Source organism: Halichoeres trimaculatus, unplaced genomic scaffold (assembly GCF_033239565.1).
Source record: "Halichoeres trimaculatus isolate MK-OKI-2021-1 unplaced genomic scaffold, fHalTri1.1 fHalTri1_scaffold_4, whole genome shotgun sequence".
Classification (NCBI taxonomy): Eukaryota; Metazoa; Chordata; class Actinopteri; order Labriformes; family Labridae; genus Halichoeres; species Halichoeres trimaculatus.
Window position 1 is genome coordinate 18,139,510 of NW_027437182.1, and position 26,573 is coordinate 18,166,082.

Below are 26,573 nucleotides of genomic sequence, written 5' to 3' on the forward strand. Positions count from 1 at the left end.
CTCAGCTGTGCCTCTTATTGGGGGAGCTCACTATCTTAATATCATCTGAACGGCCGAGTTAGAAAAACATTCACCCCCCCCGTACAGTGGGTGCAGATAGTAAAATTAGCGACTCAGACAGGAGACGTTTTTTGAACCAGGCTGTAAATAGGTTAATTTCTGCTTTGAAAACAGCTTTTTTGGCTTGGTGTGTATGTGACTTCCGCTACTTCCGAAGCCAGCCTCAAGTGAACACTCGAGAAACAGCAGATTTTAGCACTTCCGCATTGTCTCACATTCTCAGACCGGAGGTTGCTGCTTGTAGCTAACGTGCCCTTGCTTTTCATTTTATTGATAGACTCTCAAGTTTGAACAGACCACTGCAGAATAACTGCTGCATGTGGGCTGGAACGGACATTATCACAAACAACTTAGTCCTTTTAGCCTTTAACTCGGGCTCTATCACTCTCCAGTTTAGCTTTCTTCTGCTCTTCTGCCCTTTTTCTGTCTGACAGTTGGGCTCCTGTGTCCACCATTACTACCGAATTGACCCCCCCACCCCCCCCCAAAAAAAAAAAAAAGTTTCCAAGCAGAGAAACATTTATCTTCTCACTTCTAAACTTTATCTGCCAGCGTGGTGTTGTCATAGAGACTCTGATGTGCCATAAATCAATCAGGTCCTTTTCGACCCGATCAGGAAGCTACAAAGTATGAGCTAAATAACCTATAGTGGGGCTGATAATGTCATTTTAAAGCCTGGATTATGATCAGGCGTATAATTAGAAGGGAATTTTTTTCAAAATCACTTTGAAACTCCTCACAGCCCCTTTAAGACATTTTTTTCAGAGGAAAGAGATTTTTATTATTCAGACACATTGAAAAAAAAAAAAATATATATATATATATAAATTATTTAAATGACTGTCAGCTGTTAAAGCTTCGAATAACAAAACCATAATGGATAAAGTTTTTTTTTCCATAGCTAAACCTTAACTACTGATAAAAGGCTTTTATTCACTAATTACTTGTCAGGTGTCCAGAACATATAGTTTTTAGAAACTAGAGCAATAACCACAATTGTTTGACGTAGAATAACAGACAACCTGTTCGACGCGAAAATTGTCAAAACGCAATGTTTTGATGACAGTCAGGCGTTGTATGATGTTTTTGAGAGATTTGTCTAATTTTGTTTTGAGGCCACCTTTATGATTGGCTGTGCGCTCCTGGGGGACGCTGGAGTGGGTGGGGAGCTCAAAGTGTCTCTGCCTGTTTCCTATCGCGTCTTTCAGAGAAGCGACTCCCAGCAGCAGCAGCAGCAGAGGAGCAGCACGAGGAGAGGAGCAGGTGGAGGAGGAGGCACGAGCGCATCACAAAGTTTGAGGCAGCGACGGACTGTCGCACGAGACAACCTACCACCAGGTTTGTGCGTTGTTTCGTTACGGTCCGTACTTCCGACTATAAGGATTACAATCCCAGTTTAAGTCTTTACAAATTAACCACAGTTGAATTAAGATAAACAGTAAGACAGCGCTTTCTAAATCACTGCGTTGTGGAGCAGCTGTAGGGGGATGACTTGCATGTCTTTGCTTTTTTGTTTCTTTCACGGTAATATAGCGCCAAACTTCGTCATCGATCCTGGTTGTGAACGTCAAACTTAGTTGTATCCGTTTATTTTAGTGTAATATCTCGGTTTGTGGTCAGCTAAGAATCACAACAGTCCCAAATAGCCTACCTTAATTTTTGTTTGCCTTGAAAAACAATTAAAATGCTTAAACACACACACACACACACACACACACACACACACACACACACACACACACACACACACACACACACACACACACATTTTAGATCAAGATCAGGAAGAAAAAAGCTTTTAACTGACTTTTAGACTTAATTTTGTTGCATCTTTATAATGTGTCACACTAGGTAATGATTTTTGATGGGGGAGTAGCCCATCAAATAAACCGAGTCCTGTCAGCAAAGCTGAACCAGGTTACAACTTGTGAATCAATGTGCTAAGAAATTATTACTATGAATAAAAATCATGTTTGGAAGGCTTAATATCATTTCGTCTTAGCCCAAAGCAAGGCACCCTCAGGAGATGTGGATTGAATCATCATACTGAGTTGCAGTGTACCTCTCAGGCGCCATGGCACGGATGCAAACATCCTTAACATCTGGCAGAACATGAGAGAATTTTAATGAGAGCTGTCAATCAGAGTGAAATAGAATTTCCTGTGTGATTTTTTTGAATGTGTTTTGCTTTTCCAGTTTACAACTGATGCTGACAGCTGTATGATGGATGCCTGTCACTTATTTTGTAATGTTATCTGATTCAAAGCAGGGTGGAGGTGTGGGCTTTGTCCGATCCTCCACTCGATCATTTGCAAACCACAGTTCTGAAATCTGTGCCAGGCGTTGGATGCACTTCCTGGCTTCCTGCATCCGTATCGTCTCACCTTACTCTGATAACCGTTGAATAATTAACCATGTGTTGTTAACAGTAATGAGTAATCTGAGTTTTTGCTATCTGGAATTGGATGGAGGTCATTGAGCACAGGAGAGAGGTCATGTGTTGTTTTTTTAGGCCAGTTTGGAATTAAACTGTAAGAGATACCCAGAGTAAAGAGCTGGTCAGCTAAAAGACAAAAGAACAAGAACACGCACAGGCTTGCATTTCCATAAGGTTAATTAGCTGCACCCTATATTGCTATTCTCACGAGTATCTTATTAGAACAAGACTGCATAAAACTGACTTTATTGAGCTGTTTACTGAAACAAGTGCAGTCATACCCCATTAAAAAGCTATGGTCCTTTGATCGTCCTCTCACAGTTTATGGTAATATCCTTAAAACTGTAGAATACTCACAACTTCTCTGAAGCAAATTGAAGATTAAAGGAGAAAAGCAAGATAAGTAGTGCACATCTAGTTTGGGATGCTCTTGACTTCAAACTTTTACTTGATAAAAACTTTTTTTATGTGACCACTTGTTTGAACTGATGTGTAAAATGAGTCAGAGAGTTGAAGAGTTAACAGTGTTAGTCAAAAAGAAACGTTGCTGTAGAAATTGTAAAGAAAGGCACGCTGTGTCTCACAACGATTTCAGGCAGTGAGTATAACAAAGTTTTCAGGCTAGTTTCTTTTAGTAGATTTAGTTTAAAGGGCAAAAAGAGGCATGGGTATTAGTTTTAATCTGTTAAACAACTGGTCAGAAGGGTTTGTTAAAGAATCATAACCATAAGAACAAAACATTGGCACTTTATCTTGTTGAACATTCTCACTTTACCTCCAGCAAAAAGAACATTGTGGTGATACTGATCGTGTCCACGTGCCACGACCTGTAATGGGAGCAGAGATAGAAAGGAAAGAAAACCCCAGTGTGGTTTACCCACAAAACCCACTCAGGATATACAGCATTACTTGGGGCACATTTGAGAATCAGTTTCCCTCTGCACAGCTGTCTCACCGTGTCTTTTACAATCTCTGTTATTAGCTCTGATATCTTATATCATTTATTCTCTATTGGCTCCCTTCATGGTGGCTTTATTACATTGTTCAGGTCTTTGAAAGCAGCTGAGTGAGGAGGTAAAGTCACCAAAGCATCTCTGCTGCATCGTCCTGACAGACACAATTTAAATCTCGTGCTGCACGCTTCACTTGTGAAATGACTTTTCACGTTGAGGCGTAGAAATCACCTGTGCATTTTGTGGCACTTTAGTGTATTGCCTTAGAAGTAATAGCAATGTCACACTGAGCGTGATTCAATTTGGCTGTATATAATGTGGCAACACAACACAGAGGGTCATAAACATTGCACTTGCCGTCACATGAAGACAAAACACAGCAGGAGGGCGAAGTGGAAAATGTCTGGGTGCAGTGCCAAGTCATCATCACACGTCTTCAACCCTGACAAGAGGGAGCGAGGTGATCTCCTGTGCAGTAGCCGTTTTGATTTCCTGGTGAAGATTGGCCATCAAATATTCATCAACCCCATAATCTATAGCCCTTTGATAACTGACACAGGGCCCAAATTTATTGTCTGTAGCCCCCTGTGGACCCCAGAGCTGTGCTAAGCACAAGTCTATTAACTTGTCTGAGAAACAAGAAGGTTGAAATAAAATCTGCTGATGGACCATGAAGTGTGCAGGACAGTCTGTCCTTTCTTCTGCCCTTAGATGTGTATGGCCTTCCCTTTGTCTGTTCCTAAGGCCTTAAGTTCCTGACCAACCCCCTCCCCCTAAAAGCTCAGTAATAAAATCAGCTAAACACACTGAATTCTCCTCAGCAAGGTGATATGTTCATGTCTTTGTGATGACTTTTCCCCCGTGTTTAATCCGTGCTTAGGAGTCCAACTGGTGTCTCCAATTGTTGGGAAAGATCAGCAGCACCCTGCTGAGCAAACCTATTTCAGCTTCTCTGTTTGAATCAGCACTTTCACCCATTGTTGAGTATTTAAAGCTCTTTTTGACTTAAAAGGTGGGCCCGATCTTGCCCCTGGATGTTATATTTTCACATTCATGGGTGCAGATCAAATGTTTTTTGCACTGCTGACAGAAAAGCATTGTTAGGCATGCTGGCTTATGCTCGCTCTGACGTCTCGTGTCATTGCCTTTTATCGTCTACAATAAAGTTACTGATTTTTCTTTTTTTCAATGCTGACTCGCAACCCTGCCACCCTCATTTTGAGCGGGTGTTGTGTGGGCAGAGCATGTAATATATATGGTCTTCATCGTGGGCTGCTAAGCTGGCTGGCACTGGCTCTGCTGGGTCTCTGTGGACTCAACAGAAAGGCTGCCTTGTGGAGAGAAAGTGCTGTCCTCTGACTTTAAGACTGCTGACATTTCCATATGGCCCCTCTTAACACACACACACACACACACACACACACACACACACACACACACACACACACACACACACACACACACACACACACACACACACACACACACACACTTTCCTTAATCTCATCTCTCTTTTTTTCCCTCTCACCCCCTATTTTTTTCCGCTTACCTCTTGATGTATCTGCTTGATGCTACCCGGGGCTCCCTGGGTAGCTGAATACAGACGTGAATCATAGAGATTATCGTTCTGCTCTTCACCTTTTCCTCCTTTTTTCTCTCACTCTGTTCTCTTACCTCATCGCTTACCCTTTCACCTAAGGCTGGTCCTTACAGTTGGAGTATTTTGTGCTGTTAGGCATTGTGGCAGCAGCAGGGTGTCCTCTCAAGGTGAATTATAGGTTTGGATCAGCCATCAGTATCACTTTCAACCTCTTCCTGTCCCCCCTGTTGTCATTTTTCTGTATTGATATAAAAAAATTCTCCACAGAGAAATCTTCCCTTCTTTTTTTAAAAACTCACTCTGACTCAGCAAACTCAACTCTGACCCTGCCTCCGCCCTTAACAATGTGTCATTATATTATACACATGCAGGATATTGCTGGATAAGATTTGGTTGACATTTATTCAGCCTGATGGGTGGTTGAATAAATGGGAGGGATTGTGAGGAAAAAGATGGCAATGATAGTCAGATATGACAGAGTTCACTAAGGTGATGGTGGTGCAGGTGAAGGGATGAGAAAGGTAGTTTTTGCTGCCCGACGGCCTGCATGCATCAGTGCGTGAGATGGCTGGAAGAGACAAATATGTTCCAGGGCTGTCTTGCCTTTGAGTCAGCCCCTGAGGTGCCACATAACAAGATGAGAAAATCACATTCAGAGCCAGAGTCATGACTGAGATAAAATTCGTAAATAGGCTCGCCCTGTGAGTGTGCACATTTAGTCTTTTTATTACAATTTTATTGCCATTATTTTTTTCTTTCTGTGACATGCTGGCTTTATTGAGTAGGGAGTGGCAGAATACTGAGAATACTAGACATAAAATACTAAGGTCTCATGAATCTGTTCAGTAACATGCCTGAAATGATCTCAAGCTGTGTCAATTTTCTACTTGCCTTTGAATCATGAAATCTTCTATATAAAGATTTAAACAAATTCAGCTCAAATTACAGAAATATAATTGGCAAAAAACACATTTGAAAGAAATTGCAACTGTTGTTAAAATTTTAGCAAAAGTATATCCTCTAAAGTCAGTTTTAATTTTAACCTAAATTTCAACTTAAACAAACAAATTTAGTATCTCAATATCTGAAACTGCAGTCATACTCTACCTAACTATTTCAATTCGTTTTCATGTCATGGAAACTTTACAGTGGCCAACAAGTGCAGAAACAATAAATATTTCCAAAGCAAACAGCTGGAATGACCCAGACCCTGTCTTGATTCAGGCTCATAGGACTCTGGCATGATGACCTCAAAGTTTAGTTAACCATTAGCCTTTGGCAGTTAGAAGTGAAAAAAGTGAACATGTCAGTTAAATATATATATATATATATAATTTTATTTTATTTATTTCATTTTTTTTGAAGTTTTGGCTTCAAGATTATCACATTAAAATTCAGGCACAGATCTTTACACAGTCACAGATGTCAGTCCCCACCCTCTCACTCTTCTTTTGTCACCACAGTGTATTTGTTATAGCTTGTGTTGAGTTAGTAGCCTGTATAATCAATGGACGTAGTCTCTATGACCTCATCCCTCTGTTTCTGAAACAGAGTTCTGAAGTTAATCATCGGCGGGGGCTATTTGAATTGGGGCAGGCTTTGAGCTTCCACGCTAGCAGCTATAGAGCACCAGCCTGTCAAACAGCTGAGCTATTTCACTCATTGGGTAAACTGATCATTTTCATCAACCAAAATCTTCTGAACTGCAGAGTCAGAAAAAGAAATGTATGTACATGTGCCCCAATAAAGAACTCAGTTTTTCATACTTCACTCATTTTTGTACCAGGCTGTAAACCTGTTAATTTCTGCTGTGATAACAGCTTTTTGTTGTTTTTTAGCTTGGTGTGTATGTGACCACCGGTATTTCTGTAACCGGTCTCAAGCAGACACTCAAACTAGCACTTCTGCATTGTCTCATATTTCTATGTACATGTTCCCACTCAGTTGGGTTCAGTTGTACTCTCCTTGCCATAATCACGTTAAAATTGCTCCCTAATATTGAAGTCAGCCAGTTTACCATTTGAGCAATGACCTCAGTGTCTGGTCTTTTTTCTGTCCCATCAACAACAAAGCTGTGCCACTTGCAGATTTTTGGGATTTCGTCAAAGCAGAGCCACATCATATAGCAGCAAAGGTTGGAAAATTCTTACGCTAAACTATATTTAAAAAGAATTTTAATTTTGCCATGCTGCTCTACACTTGAAACACTTGTAGATATACTTGTAGACATAAAACTTTTCATAACCTGGAAAACACATAGTGTAAACTCTGTGTTGGTCCAAATGTTAACCATAATTATCGAATGAATGACGCAGACTGTAGAAAGACATCTGTTTAGATGGTATAGTGTACATAAATCACCGACTGTGAGAGTACAATATTTATGCCAGCTCTTTTTGCACCCCACACACCTCCCACTCTTTGTAAACCAAAATATAACTCTCAGTGGTGCAGTGAGTAGAAACACAGCATAGTTGTAAAGACAAGGTTCAGAAAAGGTTTTTATAAGCTTGAATAATCCTGACCTGACAGGACGTCCAGTAGCCAGCCTTTTTTACAGTTGGCACTAAATTGATTGAGTCCCTGAGAATGACACCGGAAACATCAGACACATTAATGCTTCAGGCTGTCTGGAGGATGACACAAACAACCTCCTCCCTGGTGTCTGGGGATCTGATCCTGTTTGGCCTTTTGGGGTGGAACGTGCAGTTTGCCCTGCAGCAGATGACATTCGTATTTAGCAGCAGAAACGACATCATGCCTCTTTGTGTTTAGTTAAAACAGAAACCTGCTCTTGTACAAAATGAATACAGATCCAGAATCTTGAATTCTTTGAATTTTGACGCAGAAGTGACCTTGAAACCCCTAAATATGCTGATAGAGAAAATAGAGAGCGTGTTCATCTGGGCTGGTGATAAAGTGATAGATTGTAGGCAGCTCTGAAGATGGAATTGCTCAGCTGCATTGAAAATCACAAAAGACTTGTTTTTTTTTCCTTTGCTCCTTCATCTGTGTACTCCATTTGTCTTTCTCTCTGTATCACCATCTCTCGTTCATTTCTCCTGCTCCACTACAGCCTGCTGTGAGTTTCTCTGTAAGCTGATGTGAGTACTTTCCTACAGTCATAAAGCACTTTTTTCATGCTCTGGCAACCCCAGGTGCCACCCAATAATCCTTAACCTTGATTAGCAATCTGCTGGAACAGCTGTGTTGTAACAAGCAGGTGCCTGTAATTTCTGGTAAATTAATCTGTCACCAACCAAAATTTGTTGTGTCACCCTTGTCGGGACCTCACTCATCATAAGAATTAATAATTTGCTCACCATAAGATACATCTGGCAGTATGGCTCTGTTCTGGGAGCTCCTTGCCCTTCCATATCCGTCTGTGGAATGGATAGGGTAGGGGTAGGGAGTAGAGATAGACCGATATGGATTTTTTCTTATTTGTAGTCAAGGAGGCAGATAACTAATATTTGAAGCTGATATTAATTTGCAGTTAAAGTGCAATATTGGTGTCAAAATTTTGAACAATACAAACTCCAACACTTAACTTCATTCAAATACCTTTAAGCATGAGTTTATTAAACAGCTCCCAGGCTTAGCAGCATGTTTTATAAAGTTAAATTAAAACTTAAAAAATAAATAGCTAAAGTTTTCTACAGGTAATAAAGTTCTCCAAAATTTCAATGTAACAGCAATAACTGTAATAACTGCAGTGCTGATTGGCTGTTTCCAAAGCCATGGCTCTGCTTGTGACCAATCAGATGGTACTGTGGGTGGGACAGTACTGGGGACTGAGCAGTGACTGCAGACAGTGGAGCGCCTGCATCAAGCCGCAACAACACAGTTTTAAATTTGTTTCTTATCAGCCGTCGGGTTAAAAAAACCAAAAGGCTGATTCCGATATGCCTCAAAATGCCAAATATTGGCCTTGATCAGCCTGGCTGATAATCGGTCTATCCCTAGTAGGGACAGCATACCTCTCCTCTCTTTCATGTGCATACATTAAAAGACAAGGCATAACAAGCAGCAGTAAAGACACCCAAGAGTAGAGGTGTCCCAGTCTGATATTGATATCGGATATCTGTCCGATACCAGCAAAAAAAAAACAAATATCGGTATTGTATCTGAATGCATCTAAAATCTCCAATATAAGCATGTAATGCTCAGCAGATGTCCACCGCATTACATCAAAAAAAGGGGACTCGTTATTGAGGCATGATAGTAATTATATAGTCTCAGATTTGTTTTGTCAAACTTTAAAAATAACCATGTATCCTCTCCCGTTTTTTAAATAACTAATTACCACCGCCATAAATCATTATATACAAAAAAACAAAACACTTTCTCTCAAGGACGCGTTCTTTGATGCCCGCGACAGTGGACGTCTCAATAATAAAATTAAAAAAAAAAAAAAAAAAAATTCCATTCAAAACTTAGTCTTCATGAAACTGAAATTATCCCCAAACAACCCTCTAACGATAACCAAACTTTCCCCGAAAACTGTCCAGGATAAAGAGTCTTTTTTATTTTTAACTAAAGAGAAGTCCTCCTTCGCCTCCCCGCACTTCCTGCCCCGAAGGTTTGGGCTCTAAAAAGTCCCCAAAATAAAGGAAAAATAGTCCACAAAAAATGATCGATCAAAATTAAAACACTGGTATACCAGGAAAAAACTTTATGTGGGAACAAAAAAAACAACTATGGGTCTCACCCAGGTCCGGGAAAGAATATCCACGGCCACGCGGCTCCTTTGTCCCCCGCGTGTACATCCACGGAAAGGTCAGAGGAGAGGAAACAGCCTCCACAGTCGTCACCACAGCTCAACGTCTTTTCTTCGGGATTAATTTCAACGACTTTTCGGGGCTTTTCATTTACTGTTTTTTCCCTTTAACAACACGTTAGCCCACGATCTCTGCGCTGTTTCCTCGGCACCTCCTTTCTCCCGGTCCTCCACACACCCCTCCTCCCCCACGCCACCTCCTCCCTTTTTATCACCTTTGCTTTCCAATATTAATTTTATTGCACCCCTCACATACCTCAAGTACAGGGAACTTACATAAATACCAAAGTGAACCAAGCCTAACCTTATTTTTCATTACTCAGTTCTTTTATTTTTACTTATCAGGTGACCCTGTCACAAGCACTCTGATATAAGCAGTTTCTGTTACCTATTGGTTAATAATAAATGGGTCAGTCTTTCCTCATACCTACTGTTGCTGACTACTGTTCTTTGTTTGAATAATATCACTTAATCAAGCCTTTTCTAACATGACAGACATACTACAAAACAATTAATAAAAGTATGTTTGTTTAATGCTGATATCATATTGGATTAATATCGGTATTGGCTAATACTCAATGCTGCAGTATCTGTATCGTATCGGAAGTGAAAATGTAATATCGGGACATCCCTACCCAGGAGTAAAGAAAAGAGAAGACATCAGTTACAGTATAGAAGTAGCATAAAAGGCCGAGGTGCAAAGGAGGCTAACACAGTTTGAACAGGACGCCCATTTCACTGTTTACCTTCTGGATGCGTTCTTGTCGTCAGCTGAGCTGTCAGCCAATAGGAGTTGGCGCTAAGAGCAGCCGATGTACTGTGAGCCAAGCTTGACTTCATGGCCTGCCTGAACTCACGCCAATGTCTGGACACGTCCCTGGTGGAAGAGCATGCCTGTCTCCTAAAAAAGGACAGCCTCTTAAAGAATACATTAATACAAAGTGCTTTGCCCTCTGTGTTGTGTTACTGCTCCCGAAGTTGTTTTAAAAAGTCAGCAGTCTCAGATGCTTTCTACTCTCACAGTGCTGCTTCTCATTTGCATGTACACTTAGTGAGAACAGGGCTCCATCTCACTCAGTGTGTCTTTATATCTGCCTCAAACTCACAAATACACACCTTTTTGCACACTAATATGTGTGTAATAATGTGTGTGTGTGTGTGTTTGAGAGACGCAGAGACGACCGTCTGGCTGTGTCGGAGCAGCAGAATATTTAATTGCCCCAAACTTTATCACCATTACTGTAGCGACTGAGTGTCTGCCAGCCTAATTATGACGGCGGCTATCTGAGGAGCTGAGCTGAGCTGTTAGCCAAGTGTGAAAAAGAAATGACTCCACAGACACTTTGTCTCCCCAGAGTACTAAAAATAGCTGTAAGATGTTCATGCTTTGGTCTGTGAACTTTCACCGAGCATATGTACGTACGCGTTGTGTGTTTTTTTATGAGCTTCACATGTTGGATAAAGTTGGTCTGTTGCTGCACACAGCTCAAGGTGACCCAGTCCCTGCCGTCCTCATTAGCCGCAGACTCACGTCAGGAGTCGGCTCCCTGAGGTGACAAATGGACCAACACAAACACAAGAATCACTGCAAAAAGAAAATCAAACATATCAATAAGGCTTGATGATGGATGGTATCAATACATTCTCTCTGTGTCCCTCCAATGTTTTCACAACACGTGTGTCAGTGTGTGCCTGTATGTCCCCCTGAATGCTGTATGTTTGTTTTGGGAACTGCATTTCTCTTTTGGTGATATTTGAGGGGGATACCCACCTGAGATTGTGGGTCCACATACAGCTGCCCTTCCCCTTATCTTCAGGTCCACTCTATCTTTATAAACAGCAAATTGGAAAGGGTTAATTCAATTCCCAGCAGGCTGTGGCTGAGACTGGGAACATTTACCATGTCTTTCTCTCTCCCTTTTGCTTTTTCCCCTTTCTCTGGCTGACTCTCTCTTCTCCATTTCTCGTTGTTTCTAAAGCCTAATTACTTTTGGAGAGTGGTTTTACTCGGGCTATAAATAATGACAAATCAAGCCTGTCTCTGAGCTGAACCCTGCAGAAGCTGGCTGGATTGGTGATCTTTTGGTTGGCTGTGCTTGAAGGGAAAGAACAGAGGTTTTTCCCATGGAAAATATTATACTCTTTGATGGGGGATTTCTGAGAGTCTTGGTATTTGTTTGGCTACATGAGAGACAGACAAAAAGCTAACACCCAAGAGAAGCCATAGAGATGCAAAATCTGATGTAAGTGAGGTTATATTTCTGTGGAACTGTCCCCAAAATCTACACCCAGTCTTTAAACTTTACTTTAAAACTGCTACTTCTAACATAAGCAATAGAAAAAGCTTTTTATCCCACAAAAGATATTAACTGGCTAACACAGGTTGTCATTAGTGTTTGAAGTCAGCTCTGGGTTAAGATAATGCTCCTCTGCTCACCCTGTTTAGATTCTGATTTGAATAAGAATTTGTTCACACTTCATTATCGCTGACATGTGCATATATACATACATGTGTTGTGTGTCTATTTCCCTGCTGCAGTGTGTGTGCATGTGTATCAGTAAGAGAAAGAGATGGTGGGACCTGAACAGAAAAGGGGGAAAGGTGACACCCTGGTCACCTGAGATGTAACTAAATTAGTTTCAGCAGCTCTCTCATTTCATTTACGCTGATGAGCTCTGTCAACATTAGCTTGACCAATGGCTCTGTGAGGAAGTGACCAAAGTGGTGCCTTTTGTGTGTGTGTGTGTGTGTGTGTGTGTGTGTGTGTGTGTGTGTGGGTGTGTGTGTGTGTGGGTGTGTGTGTGTGTGTGTGTGTGTGTGTGTGTGTGTGTGTGTGTGTGGTGTCCATTTTAAGACTTGTCCATGAAGACTGACGAGAGTCCGCTCCACCTCTCTTCCTCTCAGGGGTCTGGACGGTGCTTTGAGGAAGTGTCCTGGTGGAGCAATGGAGTAGGCAAGAACTGGCGCAAGTCAGCTGAGACGAGTCTGATGGACCAGAGTGATGTGCCCATGAGTGTCTGCGTGTGTGTCTGAGTGTGCACGTGTAGATGTGTACGTAGGTTTGTGTGAGGCTGATGGTAGGAGTGAGACTTAACGAGGAGGAAAATAAGCTGAGCAATCTCTGTCTGTCCTCCCTCTACCTCCCAATGACTTATTCACACACACACACACACACACACACACACACACACACACACACACACACACACACACACACACACACACACACACACACACACACACACACACACACTGGGAGCTTATGACTGAACTATAAGACCACTGACTTCACAAAGACTTGTTGCAGAGGCAGGAAATGCGCTTATTTAATATCTTTTCGACTTTAGGTTCCCTATTATTAGATCCCCCTGATAAGTTTTACCCTCTCTTATTGCTCAAATAAATCAATAGGACTATGTTTTATGTAGAACTAATGGAATATCTCCTCTGAGAAAATGTGATAGATTTCACTGTTACAATGAGATTTTTAATTCCCCCTTTACTTTTAAGCCCATTATTTGTCTATTAATCATCCTTGGTCTATCAGTGATGTATGCAAGGTAATAGAGGATGCCACTGAATTACTGTAGTGTGAATAAAAACAGAGGAGGCCACATACAGTATGTACCTCTTAGCACCTCTTAGTCATATGTATAATGGAACGTATCTCTGCAGGTGGATTTCATCATCAGTGTTTTTGTATTCTTGGTATTTTCAATCTATCATGACCCATAAAACTTTTTGGGAGAAATCGTTTTTTTGATATGAGGGATTTGGCAGGAGTCCTCTTCATGACACACAATAATGTTGTCCTCATAGGAAACACAATTCCAAATGATGAACAAAAAGATTTACTTGATATATGTTTTGAAAAGTAAATTCCTCCAGATCTTTTGGTTTTCCTTATGTATGTCTTGTTGAAAAAAGGACTTTTATGGTATGTCACACTTAACAAAAGTCTAATTGTCCTGATTAGCCATGTGTGGGTGGACATAATAGGCCTTTGTGTGTTCGTCCATCCATTCTCAGGTGATGAGGGCTACAGTTAAAGCAATCTGACACAAACATCCCTCTGCCCTGCAACACTTGGCAGCTCCTCCAGAGATCAGGTCAGAAATACTGTATATCTCCAAATAGTTCAGGGTCTGACCTGGAGCCTCCTTCCTGTTGTACATGCCTAGACCTCCCCCAGAGGGAGACTTCCAGGAGGCAACAGCCCAAATGCTCACTGTAGGTCCCAGCATGCAGAAGCCAACAGAACTACATCCACTACAAACAGCAGAGAGGGAATTGTGAGACTCCTCAACTATCTTTATCAGCATTCTGGTTTAACCTTCTGATGCATGAAATATTAAAGCCCCATGAAAAGATTATTTCTTAAATGTTTTTATTCTTCTGAGGGTATAACATTTTTTCTCTTGATTCAAATATTTTGAATATTTCAGAAAGTTACAGACATGTCCACTCTTGTGTACTACATGTGCCAGAGCATTCATCACGCAAAAAAAAAAAAAATAAATAAAAATAAAAAATTACTCATTGTAAGGGTAAAATAAATTGTGTTTTTGCATAATTCGGTGAATAGTTTTTTTTTATGCTTTGCAAAATAATTTAATATAATTTCAAAAACTTTAACTTCATACACTTTATTGTTGATAATCCCCAAACCTCCTAACCCTCTAACTTTCTGATGATGCATGTAACTTTATTTTTTTATTTAAATAAAGGGGGGACATTTTTGTTACTCATGCCCCAAGAAGAGGAACACATAAGGAAAAAATCTTGGTACATTTAAGAGAATATAACTTTAAAATAGTTGTCTACAGCTGTGACCACCATACACCAGAGGGTTAATATGGTGTGTTTCAATAAAAGGTTTAGTGCAACTGTACAAGAAAAATTTACTATTTAAAGTTCTCACAGCTGGTGATACAAAGTACCTGAGTAAGCTATAAAATGTTTGTTGCTACTGTCTATGCTTACAGGTACTCCCACAGCTAATGCGTTGACAACAGATTGTTCAAGTCTGTCCTTCAGGAATTCCCCTTTTAGCATCTGTAAGAAAAAAGGAGGCAAAGCAAAAAGTATTTTGCCCCAAAAGATATTTCCTCATAGTGACCTTGCTCAGAACCATACACAAGCATGATTTAGCAAAACCCGAGCACCCTATTTTCAAGAAGTCAGGAAGCAGAATAGTAATAATCTTCATGTTAAGTCTGCCTCTGGGTGCCACACTAGCTTAAAGTGAAGAAATCTGTTGGTTTGCAGAAAATGAGCCTACCAGTGTCGACCATAGACTGTAAAAAATAGACATCATCTCACATGGCTTGAAATGAGGTTACTACAAAAACAGCTCCCCCTGGTGACTGGCTGCAGCATAGGTCAAAGACTCTGTATCCCCTTTCATTACAGATGAGCCGTGGTCAAACTTTAAAAAATAAATACGCCTCTTAAAATGTTTCTGTATGCTGTTGTGATATAAAAGATATTGCATCGTTTTCAAGCCCTCTATTTTTTCATTAGTTATTAGAAGTTAAAAACAGCGTGCACATCATGTTTCACAATGATTCTCACCTGCAGTTCTTGCGGAGATTTTTCAGGAATAGTAAGATATGTCAGGAAGGAGAGCGAAGAAGAGCTCAATCTTTCGAAAGAAAAACAATGTATTTTTGTTACTGAACAATGGTAAAAGGCAGAGCCAGACTGTCCATTTTATATACAATCCATGGTGTGCACATATTGCTGTATTTTCTATGCAGCTGCTGTGATTTGTTGTAGTTAACTCAGGGGTCATAAGGCAACAACAACAACGACCGATAACATACATAAAAAGGACTTGTATGGCTTTATGGTTTATTTAAAACTTAAGAACTGTTTTATTTTGTAATAAAGAAAAAGGGGACCCCAACCCCACTCAGGGAAACACAGACTGAGATGTAGACCATGACAACTTACAATTTCTAATATATTTATACATCATGGTTCTTTTTTGGCAAAAGCCTCAATAACCTCAAATCTGAGCAAAAATGAAAATCATACTGACTTCCTAGTTTATCTATTTTTATTTTTCCCCAACAATATGCCAATATGCTTCAAAGCACCAGAAAATACAGGAAGTAATTCCTACCTGTGGCTATCAGACTCCATAACTCCTTTTAAAATCAGACACTGGATTATCGACCTTATTAAACTAGAACATATTTATTTAACTCTGTACTGTGCAATCTTTCTGCAATTGGTTGATACATTGTGCAATATCTGTTTTGATGTGCAAAATCTGTCAAACACAATGCATCTTGTCAAATTCACTACACAAATATTTTTTATTTTTACTTTTATTTCACCTTGATATGTTTTTTAACTTGTTTGGTACTTACTGCATACATATTGCTTATTTTATAACCTCATTCTATTCTATTGCTTTTTTTTTTTTACCATTTCTGTTTAATTTCCAACTGCTGCAAATGTGTGATGAACAATGGTAACATTAATTTTCCCCCTGGGATTCATAAAATATTTCTGATTTTGAAATGTCTGATCTTGATGAAAAACTATTTAAGTGCCAAATTAAACATTATAACATCAGAGGAACACAAAAAGGAAAGTGGTAATATCTGGTGGAAAACAGTTTTTGAAATTTGCCAAAGCACTTAGTGTAGGTCATGATTGTGCTTTTAAACCTTTCAAAATAAAAGGTTCACTGCAGTGAGAACACCTGAAATGCATTTCTGATGTAGCGCTACAGATGTGTGACAGTGTCAGTCCTAATGGTGTCCTTCAAAACTGTAAAGGTTTTTCGCACCTTGTTTGGTTTGCAGTTCACAACAGCCATAGTGGGGCAAAGTGGCACAAACAAATACACACACACACACGCAAAGGCACAAACGTTCAGACTGTGAGAGCCACCTCCCAGGTGTGTCACCCTGCTGCCAGCTTGACTCTGGCCCACTGAGACGACATCTGATGAAGTAGCAGATGAAAACCTTTGAACTGAGAGCAGCAGAGAGAGAGGCAGAATATGGAAAAGGCATTTTGCCATGGTCACACAGAGGAAGGGCAGTCCAGTTAGTGCCAGAAAACCTCTGCTCTGTCCTTTGCAGCTGTCCATACATTACAAGAACTTCTCTTTTTTTTCCCTCTGTTTCCTCGTCCCCTATTAGTCTTCATACTTTGCCTTTAATTCCCTCTTTCCTCTTTTTTTTGTCTCAACAAACCAAGTCTTTTTTATCTCGCCCTGTCCTTACAGTTTTCTCTACATTAAGTGGTAACTAAGTCACTCTGAGTGTATTATTCGTCTCTCCTTAACATTTAAACTAAAATTTAACAGGGCGTTCTACAATCCGTTCTCTCATTTCCAACCATCTCTCTATCTCTCCATCCTCTCTCTTTTGTCTCTTAAGTATCTTCCCCAACACACACAGTTCTCTGCATTTCTCTCTGTATCTCATTGGTGTCAGAAAACAGCCCCGTCACCACTCCATTCAGACGGGCAGCCAGGTAAAATGGTTCTGCGGGTCTCATTTCCTCTATGATTTGAAACCCGGTCCACCTTAGGAGATGTGATTTTAGATTATTAATGAGGCTCCACAAACACTTTGTCTTCCTCTCAGTCAAGTGAGCGAATGAACGAAGGGGGTCACCAAGTGAACTGTAACAGACTGTAACAGTGCACTGACGAATGAGGGTGATGTAATGTCGTATCAGTGTTTATAATTGTGCATTCATTAGTGTTAATGTGGCCTTAATGACACCATAATCAGCTTACTAATTGAGTGTCATTACAGGGGATGCAGATGGCTAATGTCACTGTCGCTGTTACTTATTGAACAAAGAGTGGGAATGATCACACTGTGTGATGAAACGAGGAAGGAATGACTTCATCTGCTCCTTATGGTTCACATTAGCGACCATCAAGGCTAATGGAAAAGTTGTGCAATGCTTATTGTTCTATTTTAAGGGATTTGTACTAATATAATGTCCTTGTTAGATCCTGGTGACATTTTGGGAGAGTTTGATTCTAACCAGATGCTCCTTTTTCTTTCAGGTGGCGAGTTAAAAAATAGCTGCGGTCCCTCACCATGGCTCCCTGATGACATTACGTCTGGTATCAACCCCTTTGTCGGACAACTGCTGGAACATGAAAGAAATTCTGATGATCAAAACTGGATGAATTCACCGTCTCGAAACCTTCACACTCATTTTGCTACCTCATCTCAACTTATTTGAGCCCTTGTCAGCTCTAACCCACTTATCCTGTGAGAGGGGAAAGCGTTTCATTTAGCCAACATCATCCGCTACGGTGATGATGAGCTGTTTTATATTCAGGGCAATCGATTCACTGACCTCCCGATCCCATTAGCCACACACAAACACCCACACAGACACACCTGGTGTTGGCCATGGCACTTTCTTGAAATAGTCTTGTGTTTGTAACACCTGGGTTTGCCTATCTGTTCCCTGACTCCACGCCCAGACACATACTTAAACAGCTACACCAAATTGAGTGTTAGAAGTCCATCCGCATACCATTATCTCCCATAGAGAGTGCTGACCTTGACTGTGAATCAGACCTGTGTTTGTGTGTTGGCATTAGTGGGAGGCAGCGACACATCCTGTCTGCTCTAAATGAAAGTCAGAATGAAAGCTGATGTGGCAGAGTGTCCCTGATAAATACTCTAAAAACGTAACCGCCTGAGGGTTGGACGCTTAAATAGGAAAGCTGTGAAGCTTTGTTTGATTGTTTAGTCAGGTATTTTCAAAACGCATGGCTTTTTAAAATAGCACATAATAACTGAACGTGTTTGTGTGTGTGTGTGTCTGCCACATTGTCAGAGCACATTAAGGCCAGGCTTTTCTAGGTCATGTCACTTTGACTGACCTAAATTTGTCAAAATAAACTGGCCAGCTGAGAAAGATGTGATGTGACTCACCCTGTATTTTTTTATTTGTTAACCACCTGCAAGTTTCTTATCTAGGATACGACTCCTTTACAGAACACAAGTTGTTTGAAACAAACCTTGTAATCTTTATTATTAATACTTGTAATCCCACCACTGGTACCCTGCCTGGCCTCCTCTCCCTCATGAACACCTTCCCTTCCTTCTCCACATCTCCTCCAAATACACCAACCATCCAGTCAGTGTGTAAGCCCTGCCTTCGGGCTCCGTGGAGGATGAATGATGTACCCACACTCGACTACGAGTTGCTGCTGTCCCCGGCCAGCTCCTCGCTCCCTGGTGGTCCTGGCGGCGGCAGCAGCAGCAGCCCCCCGCTGGCTCTGGTTGGGGTGGACACTGAGCAGCGCACTGCCTTGGCCTTCGTAGGCCTCCTCATGCTCTTCCTGGTCTTCCTGTTGGTCAGGTGCTTCAGGATCCTGCTGGACCCCTACAGCCGAATGCCTGCATCATCCTGGACTGACCACAAGGAGGGGCTGGAGAGGGGCCAGTTTGATTACGCATTAGTGTAGGGCAAAAAAAGGGAGCGAGGAATACTTGACTGCACATTGTTGGATTGTTTAATGTAGATGTATAAATGAACAAGGTTATTGTGAATGCACTCTAGAAAGAAGGTTAGAGGTCATACTTTATCCTAGAGTTGAGGACTAAGTGGTATGGTTTTCTGTACTGCCACATTTTTGCTAGTGTAAATATGAGACTGCAAGACACTTTGTAACAGGCCTGTTTTTAGCAACACAACTGGATTTTCTGTGAGCTCAACACTCACAAAGAACAGATGCTGAACCATGAAGGAAAGAAAAAATGAGCTGCACAGCTGCCTTAACCCGACCTACTGTACTAGTCATACATGCTAACACATCTCAACATCACTGTAGGGCTACATTTCCCAAATTCTTAGGCTTGTCAGTATTTAAGCAGTGTATGATTTTTGAGAATCACTTTAAGTCATCGACCTTATTCACATGGTAGCGGTCTTCCTCTGAAATCATGCTCTGGGTGGGAAACTTGCTCTGAAAAATTTAGAGTTGCTTTGTTCCTTGTGCAAAAAAAAAAGAAACAAAAGCCAGTATAAATTGCAAGTTCATATCTTTGGATGATCAGTGAATTAAATTAATACCTGAAATAGTACCAGTATTACAGTACCAGTTATATAAACCAGTAAAAACCGAGAGTGCCATTTTTAACATTTTACAGCAGTTTTCTTAGCATTCAATCTTGTACTGTCTAAAATGACCAAAATATTAAACAGAAGGAAGCCTGTAGCTTTGTTGCTATTATTTATCGCTGAAATGTTAGCTAGCTCAAGGTGATGTTTGCTTGCTAAAGATAATGTTAGCTAACTTAGGGTAATGTTTACTAGCTAAAGATAACGTTAGCAAGCATACAATGATGTTTGCTGGCTAAAGATAATCTTAGCTTACCTACATTAATGTATGCTAGCTAAAGGTAATGTAAGCTATCGAATGGTCATTTTTGTTTGCTAGAAATACTCTTAGCTAATTTATAGTAATGTTTGTAAGCTAAAGACAATCTTAGTTAACTTAGAGCAATGTTGTCTAGTGGCAGATAATCACAATAGTCAACATTTCATGTAACTACCATGTTTGCTATAAGAAAGAAGTAAATACATTGTTTTAGGGAAAGTTACCCTATGAATAGAAGAGGTAACTAAGATTGTGTTAACTAGCCACCAAGTATTTAACTTGAAATTTTCGACAGATAGAAAATAGCTAAAAATTGCAACAAGTAAACTAGCTATCATTAATTTAAGCTCAGATTGTTTGAATGCTAACGTATGCTTTTACCTCCAAGAGGCAGTGAAACACAAACGATTTGTCATATTTTCAGTGGTCATATGACCCACAATTATTTCAAATAAAAGATTTTCTTACAGTAGTTTAGTTTCTCACCCTGAGTTTGATGTCAGTTTAAGCTAGCTGATGTCTGTCTGTACATGGTGAATGAAGGTTTTGAACCTCACAGCTGCATTCTTTGATGAGAGCAGTCAACATAGAAAACAGGAAGAACCAAAAGGAAAGAGTTTACACTAAAAGCAGATTCCCCTTTAACGTGTCAGTGTCCCTTTTTCATGGTTTAATTTCAGGCACTGATTGTCGCAGTACTCCACTTCAAGATGCTTTTTTAAAACTAAGCAGGTAGTTTGTGTCTCCATAAAATGTTCTCTGTGTATGTTATGTGTGTTTCTGTGTCTATAACTGAGAAGCCATATTGTAATTATATATCTAATAACTGCAAGTAGCGTTTATGTTCACTGGTTGTGACCTGCTTAAGTCAGCCTGCCAAGTGTGGTGATGAAGCAAACGGCAACCTTTAGGCAACAAAAAGCTTTATTTTTCTATTCTTGACTCAAGTTTTGGAGTCTTTTTGCTATCTTTCTGTCTTATTCCTCTTAATCTATCAATCTTCAGACTGGATTTTCCAAAGTAGTCATGCAGCCACGTGTTAGAAAGAGGCAAAGCAGGTAGCTTTGCATTTTTGTTGTTTTGTAATTGCATATTTTTCTGACTATTGGCTTTGTTTTTGATACACTTGGTTGAATCTGTGAAAATACAAAAAAGGATTTACTTCTTCAATTACTCTTCTTAAATTTCCACTGATTGCTGGACTGTGTGGATGGTCCATGTTGTTCATGTTAGATAAAATAAAAGGGATACAACTTATTTTTACTTCTCGTCACTTTTGTTCTACACCAATCTATGAAAAGACGACAGGATGCCAGACTTAAAAATATAACCCACAATACTTTATTGCCATTAATGTCACAAGACAAGGGTTTACATTATTATGTGAATCACCATCATTTCGGTGTCATTTCAATGCCATTTGGTGTCAGAAATCTTTGGTTTTGTCTTTGTACAAAGATGATTCGATCATGAAGGATGCCTGACTTATCAATCCTTAGCTGTTAAATGTTGACTAAATGATTGTCTTTTCAGCTTTTAGCTGGAGTCCCATAGCAACAAGTGCAACAGATTAGGTTTGAACAAATTTAACAGAATCCTTATTGAAAGTATAAACAGGCATACTTCAATGCAAGCAGATGATTGTTTCAAGTTTGACAGTGAAGCTAAGATACAGTAAGCACACGCAATACACTTTTTTTTTTATCATAGTGGCAAATAAAAGTAAAATTACAAACTGAAACAAAAGTACGAAGTATACAAATGTTCCCAGGTTAGAGAAATGGTTATGTATCATAAACATTGCCTTGGCTGTGGAGCAGTGCAGCAACCTTAAATGTCAAGAGAAGATAATTTAGCACCATAGATTCTAGCTGGAGATGGTCAAGTTTGCATTGATCCTCATTACATCATGCTGACCATGTAAGCTTGCCTGACATTATACATGATCCGTGTTTGTATTTCTTTGGCTGATATGTCTGATGGAAGTGGTTTCACACAACACAGTCAGTGATCATTAAGTACAATGTTGCATTCACTTTTTGTTTTTTTCTCAACAAAACAAAGTTAATAGCACTTAAGGCCTTCAATGTTGGGTTATGTTTATTTTTGGCAGCCTTGACATAAAAAACCATCTACAATTCACTTAAAAATATACAATTTAATTTTCAAGAAGCAAGTTTGATAATATTGTTTTTTCAGCACTGAGACAAAACAAAAGACGGACATACAAAAAACATTAAATCCTAGCCAGAAACAAAACAAAACAAAACAAAAAATCACTTTTGCAATCCAGATTCAAGACTGCACAGCGTGTATAAGAGATGGTATTATCTAGCACCTTTTTCTCTTTGAGAGAAAAAAACATGAAAGATGACCTGACAGCTTTGTTCTTTTCATGAGGTTTGGTGTTCACCTGTGCATGCCCTTTTATCGTTAAGCGTTACCATTTGTTGCAGGAGGCAATGTTATCATGTCATGTACCCTTAAGACTGTGCTACTGTAATCACCTGTGTATCTCAGACATCCAGCTCACGGTCAAGTCAATGAAGTCAGGTAAAGCTGTCTCTCAGGTCCAGAATCAGTGCACCTGAGGTCTTAATCCCTACAGAGATAAATATAAAATTGACCTGATCTTTCTTCTTTTAAGTCTACGAGCTACTAACTGGTGTATTCCCTGCTCATGGTGGATGCTGAGTGACACTAGCACCCTCTTATGTTTTAAAGTCAACACTACAGTATGGTGTCTACACTGAGCAAGAGGTACTGAGGTAACAAACATGACAGTACACACATGCAAACACGCTTATCCCTGCTTGCCACTGCCTGTCGACAGGGCAGAAATCAGTCACAACAGAGCAGAAACACAGCTCGCTATTTCCCCATCTATGTATTAGTTGGTACTCAGCTACAAAACAGACTGCTATGGACTTATGAACCTGAAATGCTGTGTAAATGTTGCAGTCCTTCGTGTTTACATTATTCAAACAGTACAAATACATTAAATGACACACTACAATACTGAGAGGGGGAACAAAACCTGCTCCCCAGTGTTGTGATTTTTTTTTTTTTTACCAAAGATCCCAGAGAGGTGACAAAATCCTTGGAGCATGATGGCACCACACCACATTTTTGGCCTTAATACACTTATTTAATTACACTTAAACAAGAGGCATCAGTCACCCTTTGATTTAAATACTATCACGCTTGTTGCTCAAAGACAGTTTTGGCCACTCTCAGCACTTTTTTTCTTGTATTAGAAAAAAACCTCTCTTGTTTGTCTGCCAAAGTGCTTCATGGACTTGTGAACCATCTGTCTACCATATTGTCTTAATTTGGGGTTGGTTGGTCCAAGAACAAGGATACCTCTCTGCTATCTCCCCCACTGGCTCTCTCAGCTGTGAATGAGTGCTGGGTCGGGTACAAGTAGAGGGTCAGAGTAGAAAAAAATAACACAAAACTTGAACATATAATAACATAAACAGTAACAAAGTGGTGGTAGAGTTGGGCTGATTGACTCAGTCTTTCATAGCCCTTGATTTCTCCCTGTTGTTGGGGATGGTCCTGCAGGGGGGGGTTATGGGATAGAAGGGCAGGTTAAAACTCAAAGGCTTCAGGAATCAGTCCGGGACAGGATAGCCAGCACACTCTGAGCTCAGTGCAGGTGGATGAGGAGCTTGATGCGCAGGGCGTCTCCTATTTCCCCTTGTAGGTAGTCACTGTCGTGCTGCTCCTCCAACTGGTGTAGTCTACGGGGCCCGAACAGCCGCAGGCTGGCGATATCCAGCCGGTAGGATCCCGGTGAGGGCGGCCTCTTGCCAAGCCGGAGCACACTCTTTCCATCACGGCGTTCCAGCAGGCGGAAGTGTTCATTGGCGTTGCCGTGGGTGATGACGTAGCGGACGTGGTTCTCCAGGGGCTGCAGGGCAGGCAGGAGCTCGAGGAGAGGCTCCTTGTTGAGGAGGACGGACAGAGAGAGATTCATGTGGATGGCGTCCTGGGTGTCCACACTGGCCATGCTCACTGCTGGTTCCTGCAGAGGAGATAAGGGCACAGATGTGAATCGTGAGGGGGGCAGAAACTCAACACATCCAGTCAGAAACTTTGATCTATCTTGCAACAGTTGCACAAGGCCCTCCAACAAAACAATGCCTTTTTTCTTTTGTTTTGTATGTGTTTTTTCTCTTTTGATAATCTATCATTGTTAAATGGGAGTTTTCCCAAAATCAAATATTTTGTACACCATATTTTGTACATTATAACATTTGAATTGTCTTTACGGTTTGGTTTGGTTTGGTTTGGTTTGGTTTAGCTCAATAGAAGAAGTTTCAACTTAAAAATATTCTAACTTTACTAGTTCTTTGGAAATTCATACCCAGAAAAACTTGGCCACATACCTTTTTGATCTCATTTTCATCAGCACTTCGTTTGTGTCGTCCATTCTTTCCTCCGTTGACCTTACACTCATAACAAGTCTCAGGAGACAGACTGTCCTCATCGTCACCCTCCACAAATGGGCCTGAGAAACCTGAGCCTGTTATGCAGTGACTGGATAGAGAGGAGATGATTTTTACCATTAAAATCAACTTAAGTTTCACATTTAATTTTCCAAGAACATGCAAAAACAGTTTTATTAAAAAAGTCTGAAACAGGTTTTCTGACCCCTGTCCTGCTCTGTAGAAACCTCCAGGACAGCCACAGAGGTACCCTCCATCGGTGTTGGAGCAGCCGTAGATACAGGGGTTGTTGCCTGTGCCACATTCATTCACATCCTGGCACCCTGAAGCACTTTGCTCATATTCAAAACCAGAGGGACACACACACTTGAAGCTGCCCAATGTGTTGTAGCAAGAGGCAGATCCACACACTGATGCGCCTTGACACTCGTTCTCATCTGAAGAGGGAGGAGACAGGAAGTTGGAAGGTGATCATGTGGAGATGTCAACTACTTGCTTGGCAACAGGAGTTTTGATAATAAATGAAAAAACTGCCCTCAGATTCAGAGCTAATCTTCCAGCTTGTTTCACATTGGTAAGCACAGAAGTTTGATGGGCTTTAATATCTTTGAAAAAATATCACAAAAAACAACACAAACTCTAGCAAACACCTTCTAAAACAACTGAAATACTTAGTTATCAACACATGATTTTCCCCCAGGTCTCCTCCACTTTTGTGCAGCAGTGCACCTCATGATCATTACTCCAGTTTCACAAACTCACCCACACACTGGTTCCACTGATAGTGCTGCACATAGCCCTGAGGACAGCCACAGCGGTAGCCTCCCAGCATGTTCTGACAGCCATGCTGACAGCGATGGTTGCTACCACACTCATCCACATCTAAAAAAAGAGGAAATTACAACTTAGAATTCTCCTTTTACAGCATTTGAAACTGCCCATATCACAAACATCTCACAATGTTTCATGGTTTGGGAGATAAAGAAATGAATGCAGAGCACTAAGCCCTCTTGCCTTCACACTCTATGCCCGTGCTGTCCAAAGAGAAACCTTTAGAGCATTCACAGTTGAAGCTGCCAGGTGTGTTGACACAAGATGCCCGAGAACCACAGACACTGTTCTGAGCAGTACACTCATTGTTGTCTGTAAAATGCAGGGAAACAAAACATGTTTTGATGTGCAAAACCTAGCTCTGATTGTTTTGTTAGTCCTGGCGATACATTATGTGCAAGGTCTCACCAATGCATGCTGTCTGGTGCTGTGTGAAGCCGGGGGGACACTTGCAGGTGAAGCCTCCAATGGTGTTGACACAGAGGAACTGGCAGTTATGCTGCTTGGTTGAACATTCATCCAGATCTTAAAGAGAAAGAAGATTTTAAAGACAGATTTAAAATGATGCAATCATAACATCAAAAACAAACATATCAAGAGCTCTCCTACCTTTGCAGGTCTTTCCATCGGGCTGCAGGCTGTATCCTCTGGGACAGGAGCAGAGGTAGCTGCCTTCTGTGTTTTTACACAGAAAGTTACAGGGCTTTGGAGACAGAGCACACTCGTCCATATCTGTAGAAGGCACATGGAGGAAATGAGGAATATGGATGAGGAAGCTTAATTTGTGGTACAACATTCAGCAGCATAATATCAAATATATCTACAATCAAACAGCCATAATGAAGGAACACAGTAAGAGGGGAAGAGATCAGACTTACCAACACAGGAAGTCGCAGTGAAGTCAGTTTTGTAGCCCACATTGCAGTGGCAGCGGAAGGATCCAATGGTGTTGATGCACTGACCGTTCTTGCACAGATCTGGCATCACCTGGCACTCGTTGATGTCTGAAGATACAAAGACATTTCAAACTTTATTAAGCAAAGGGTTTAAAGGTCCCATATTATGCAAAAATCACT

At 40.7% G+C, this 26,573-nt stretch overlaps 2 protein-coding genes across 2 annotated transcripts in view; one reads left to right on the forward strand and one right to left on the reverse strand.

The window, feature by feature from the left end:
- The first annotated feature begins 1,269 nt into the window (after nucleotides 1-1,269).
- ctxn1 (cortexin 1) lies at nucleotides 1,270-19,832 on the forward strand. Its single transcript, XM_074668301.1, has 2 exons — nucleotides 1,270-1,398; nucleotides 17,876-19,832. The coding sequence occupies exon 2, from the start codon at nucleotides 18,914-18,916 to the stop codon at nucleotides 19,295-19,297; it is 384 nt and encodes a 127-aa protein (XP_074524402.1). The 5' UTR covers nucleotides 1,270-1,398; nucleotides 17,876-18,913; the 3' UTR covers nucleotides 19,298-19,832.
- A 1,757-nt stretch (nucleotides 19,833-21,589) lies between these two features.
- fbn2b (fibrillin 2b) overlaps nucleotides 21,590-26,573 on the reverse strand; it is a 63,537-nt gene continuing 58,553 nt past the window's right edge. The window contains exons 56-63 of the mRNA XM_074668861.1: nucleotides 26,376-26,501; nucleotides 26,107-26,229; nucleotides 25,906-26,022; nucleotides 25,681-25,809; nucleotides 25,429-25,548; nucleotides 24,872-25,103; nucleotides 24,607-24,757; nucleotides 21,590-24,242 (exon numbers count right to left, since the gene is read on the reverse strand). Coding sequence (XP_074524962.1) covers nucleotides 23,865-24,242; nucleotides 24,607-24,757; nucleotides 24,872-25,103; nucleotides 25,429-25,548; nucleotides 25,681-25,809; nucleotides 25,906-26,022; nucleotides 26,107-26,229; nucleotides 26,376-26,501 — 1,376 coding nt within the window. The 3' untranslated portion in view covers nucleotides 21,590-23,864. The remainder of the gene's footprint in view (nucleotides 24,243-24,606; nucleotides 24,758-24,871; nucleotides 25,104-25,428; nucleotides 25,549-25,680; nucleotides 25,810-25,905; nucleotides 26,023-26,106; nucleotides 26,230-26,375; nucleotides 26,502-26,573) is intronic.

Coding starts and splice junctions, on each gene's coding strand:
- ctxn1 (XM_074668301.1), top strand. CDS start 18,914: ATGAACACCTTCCCTTCCTTCTCCACATCTCCTCCAAATACACCAACC.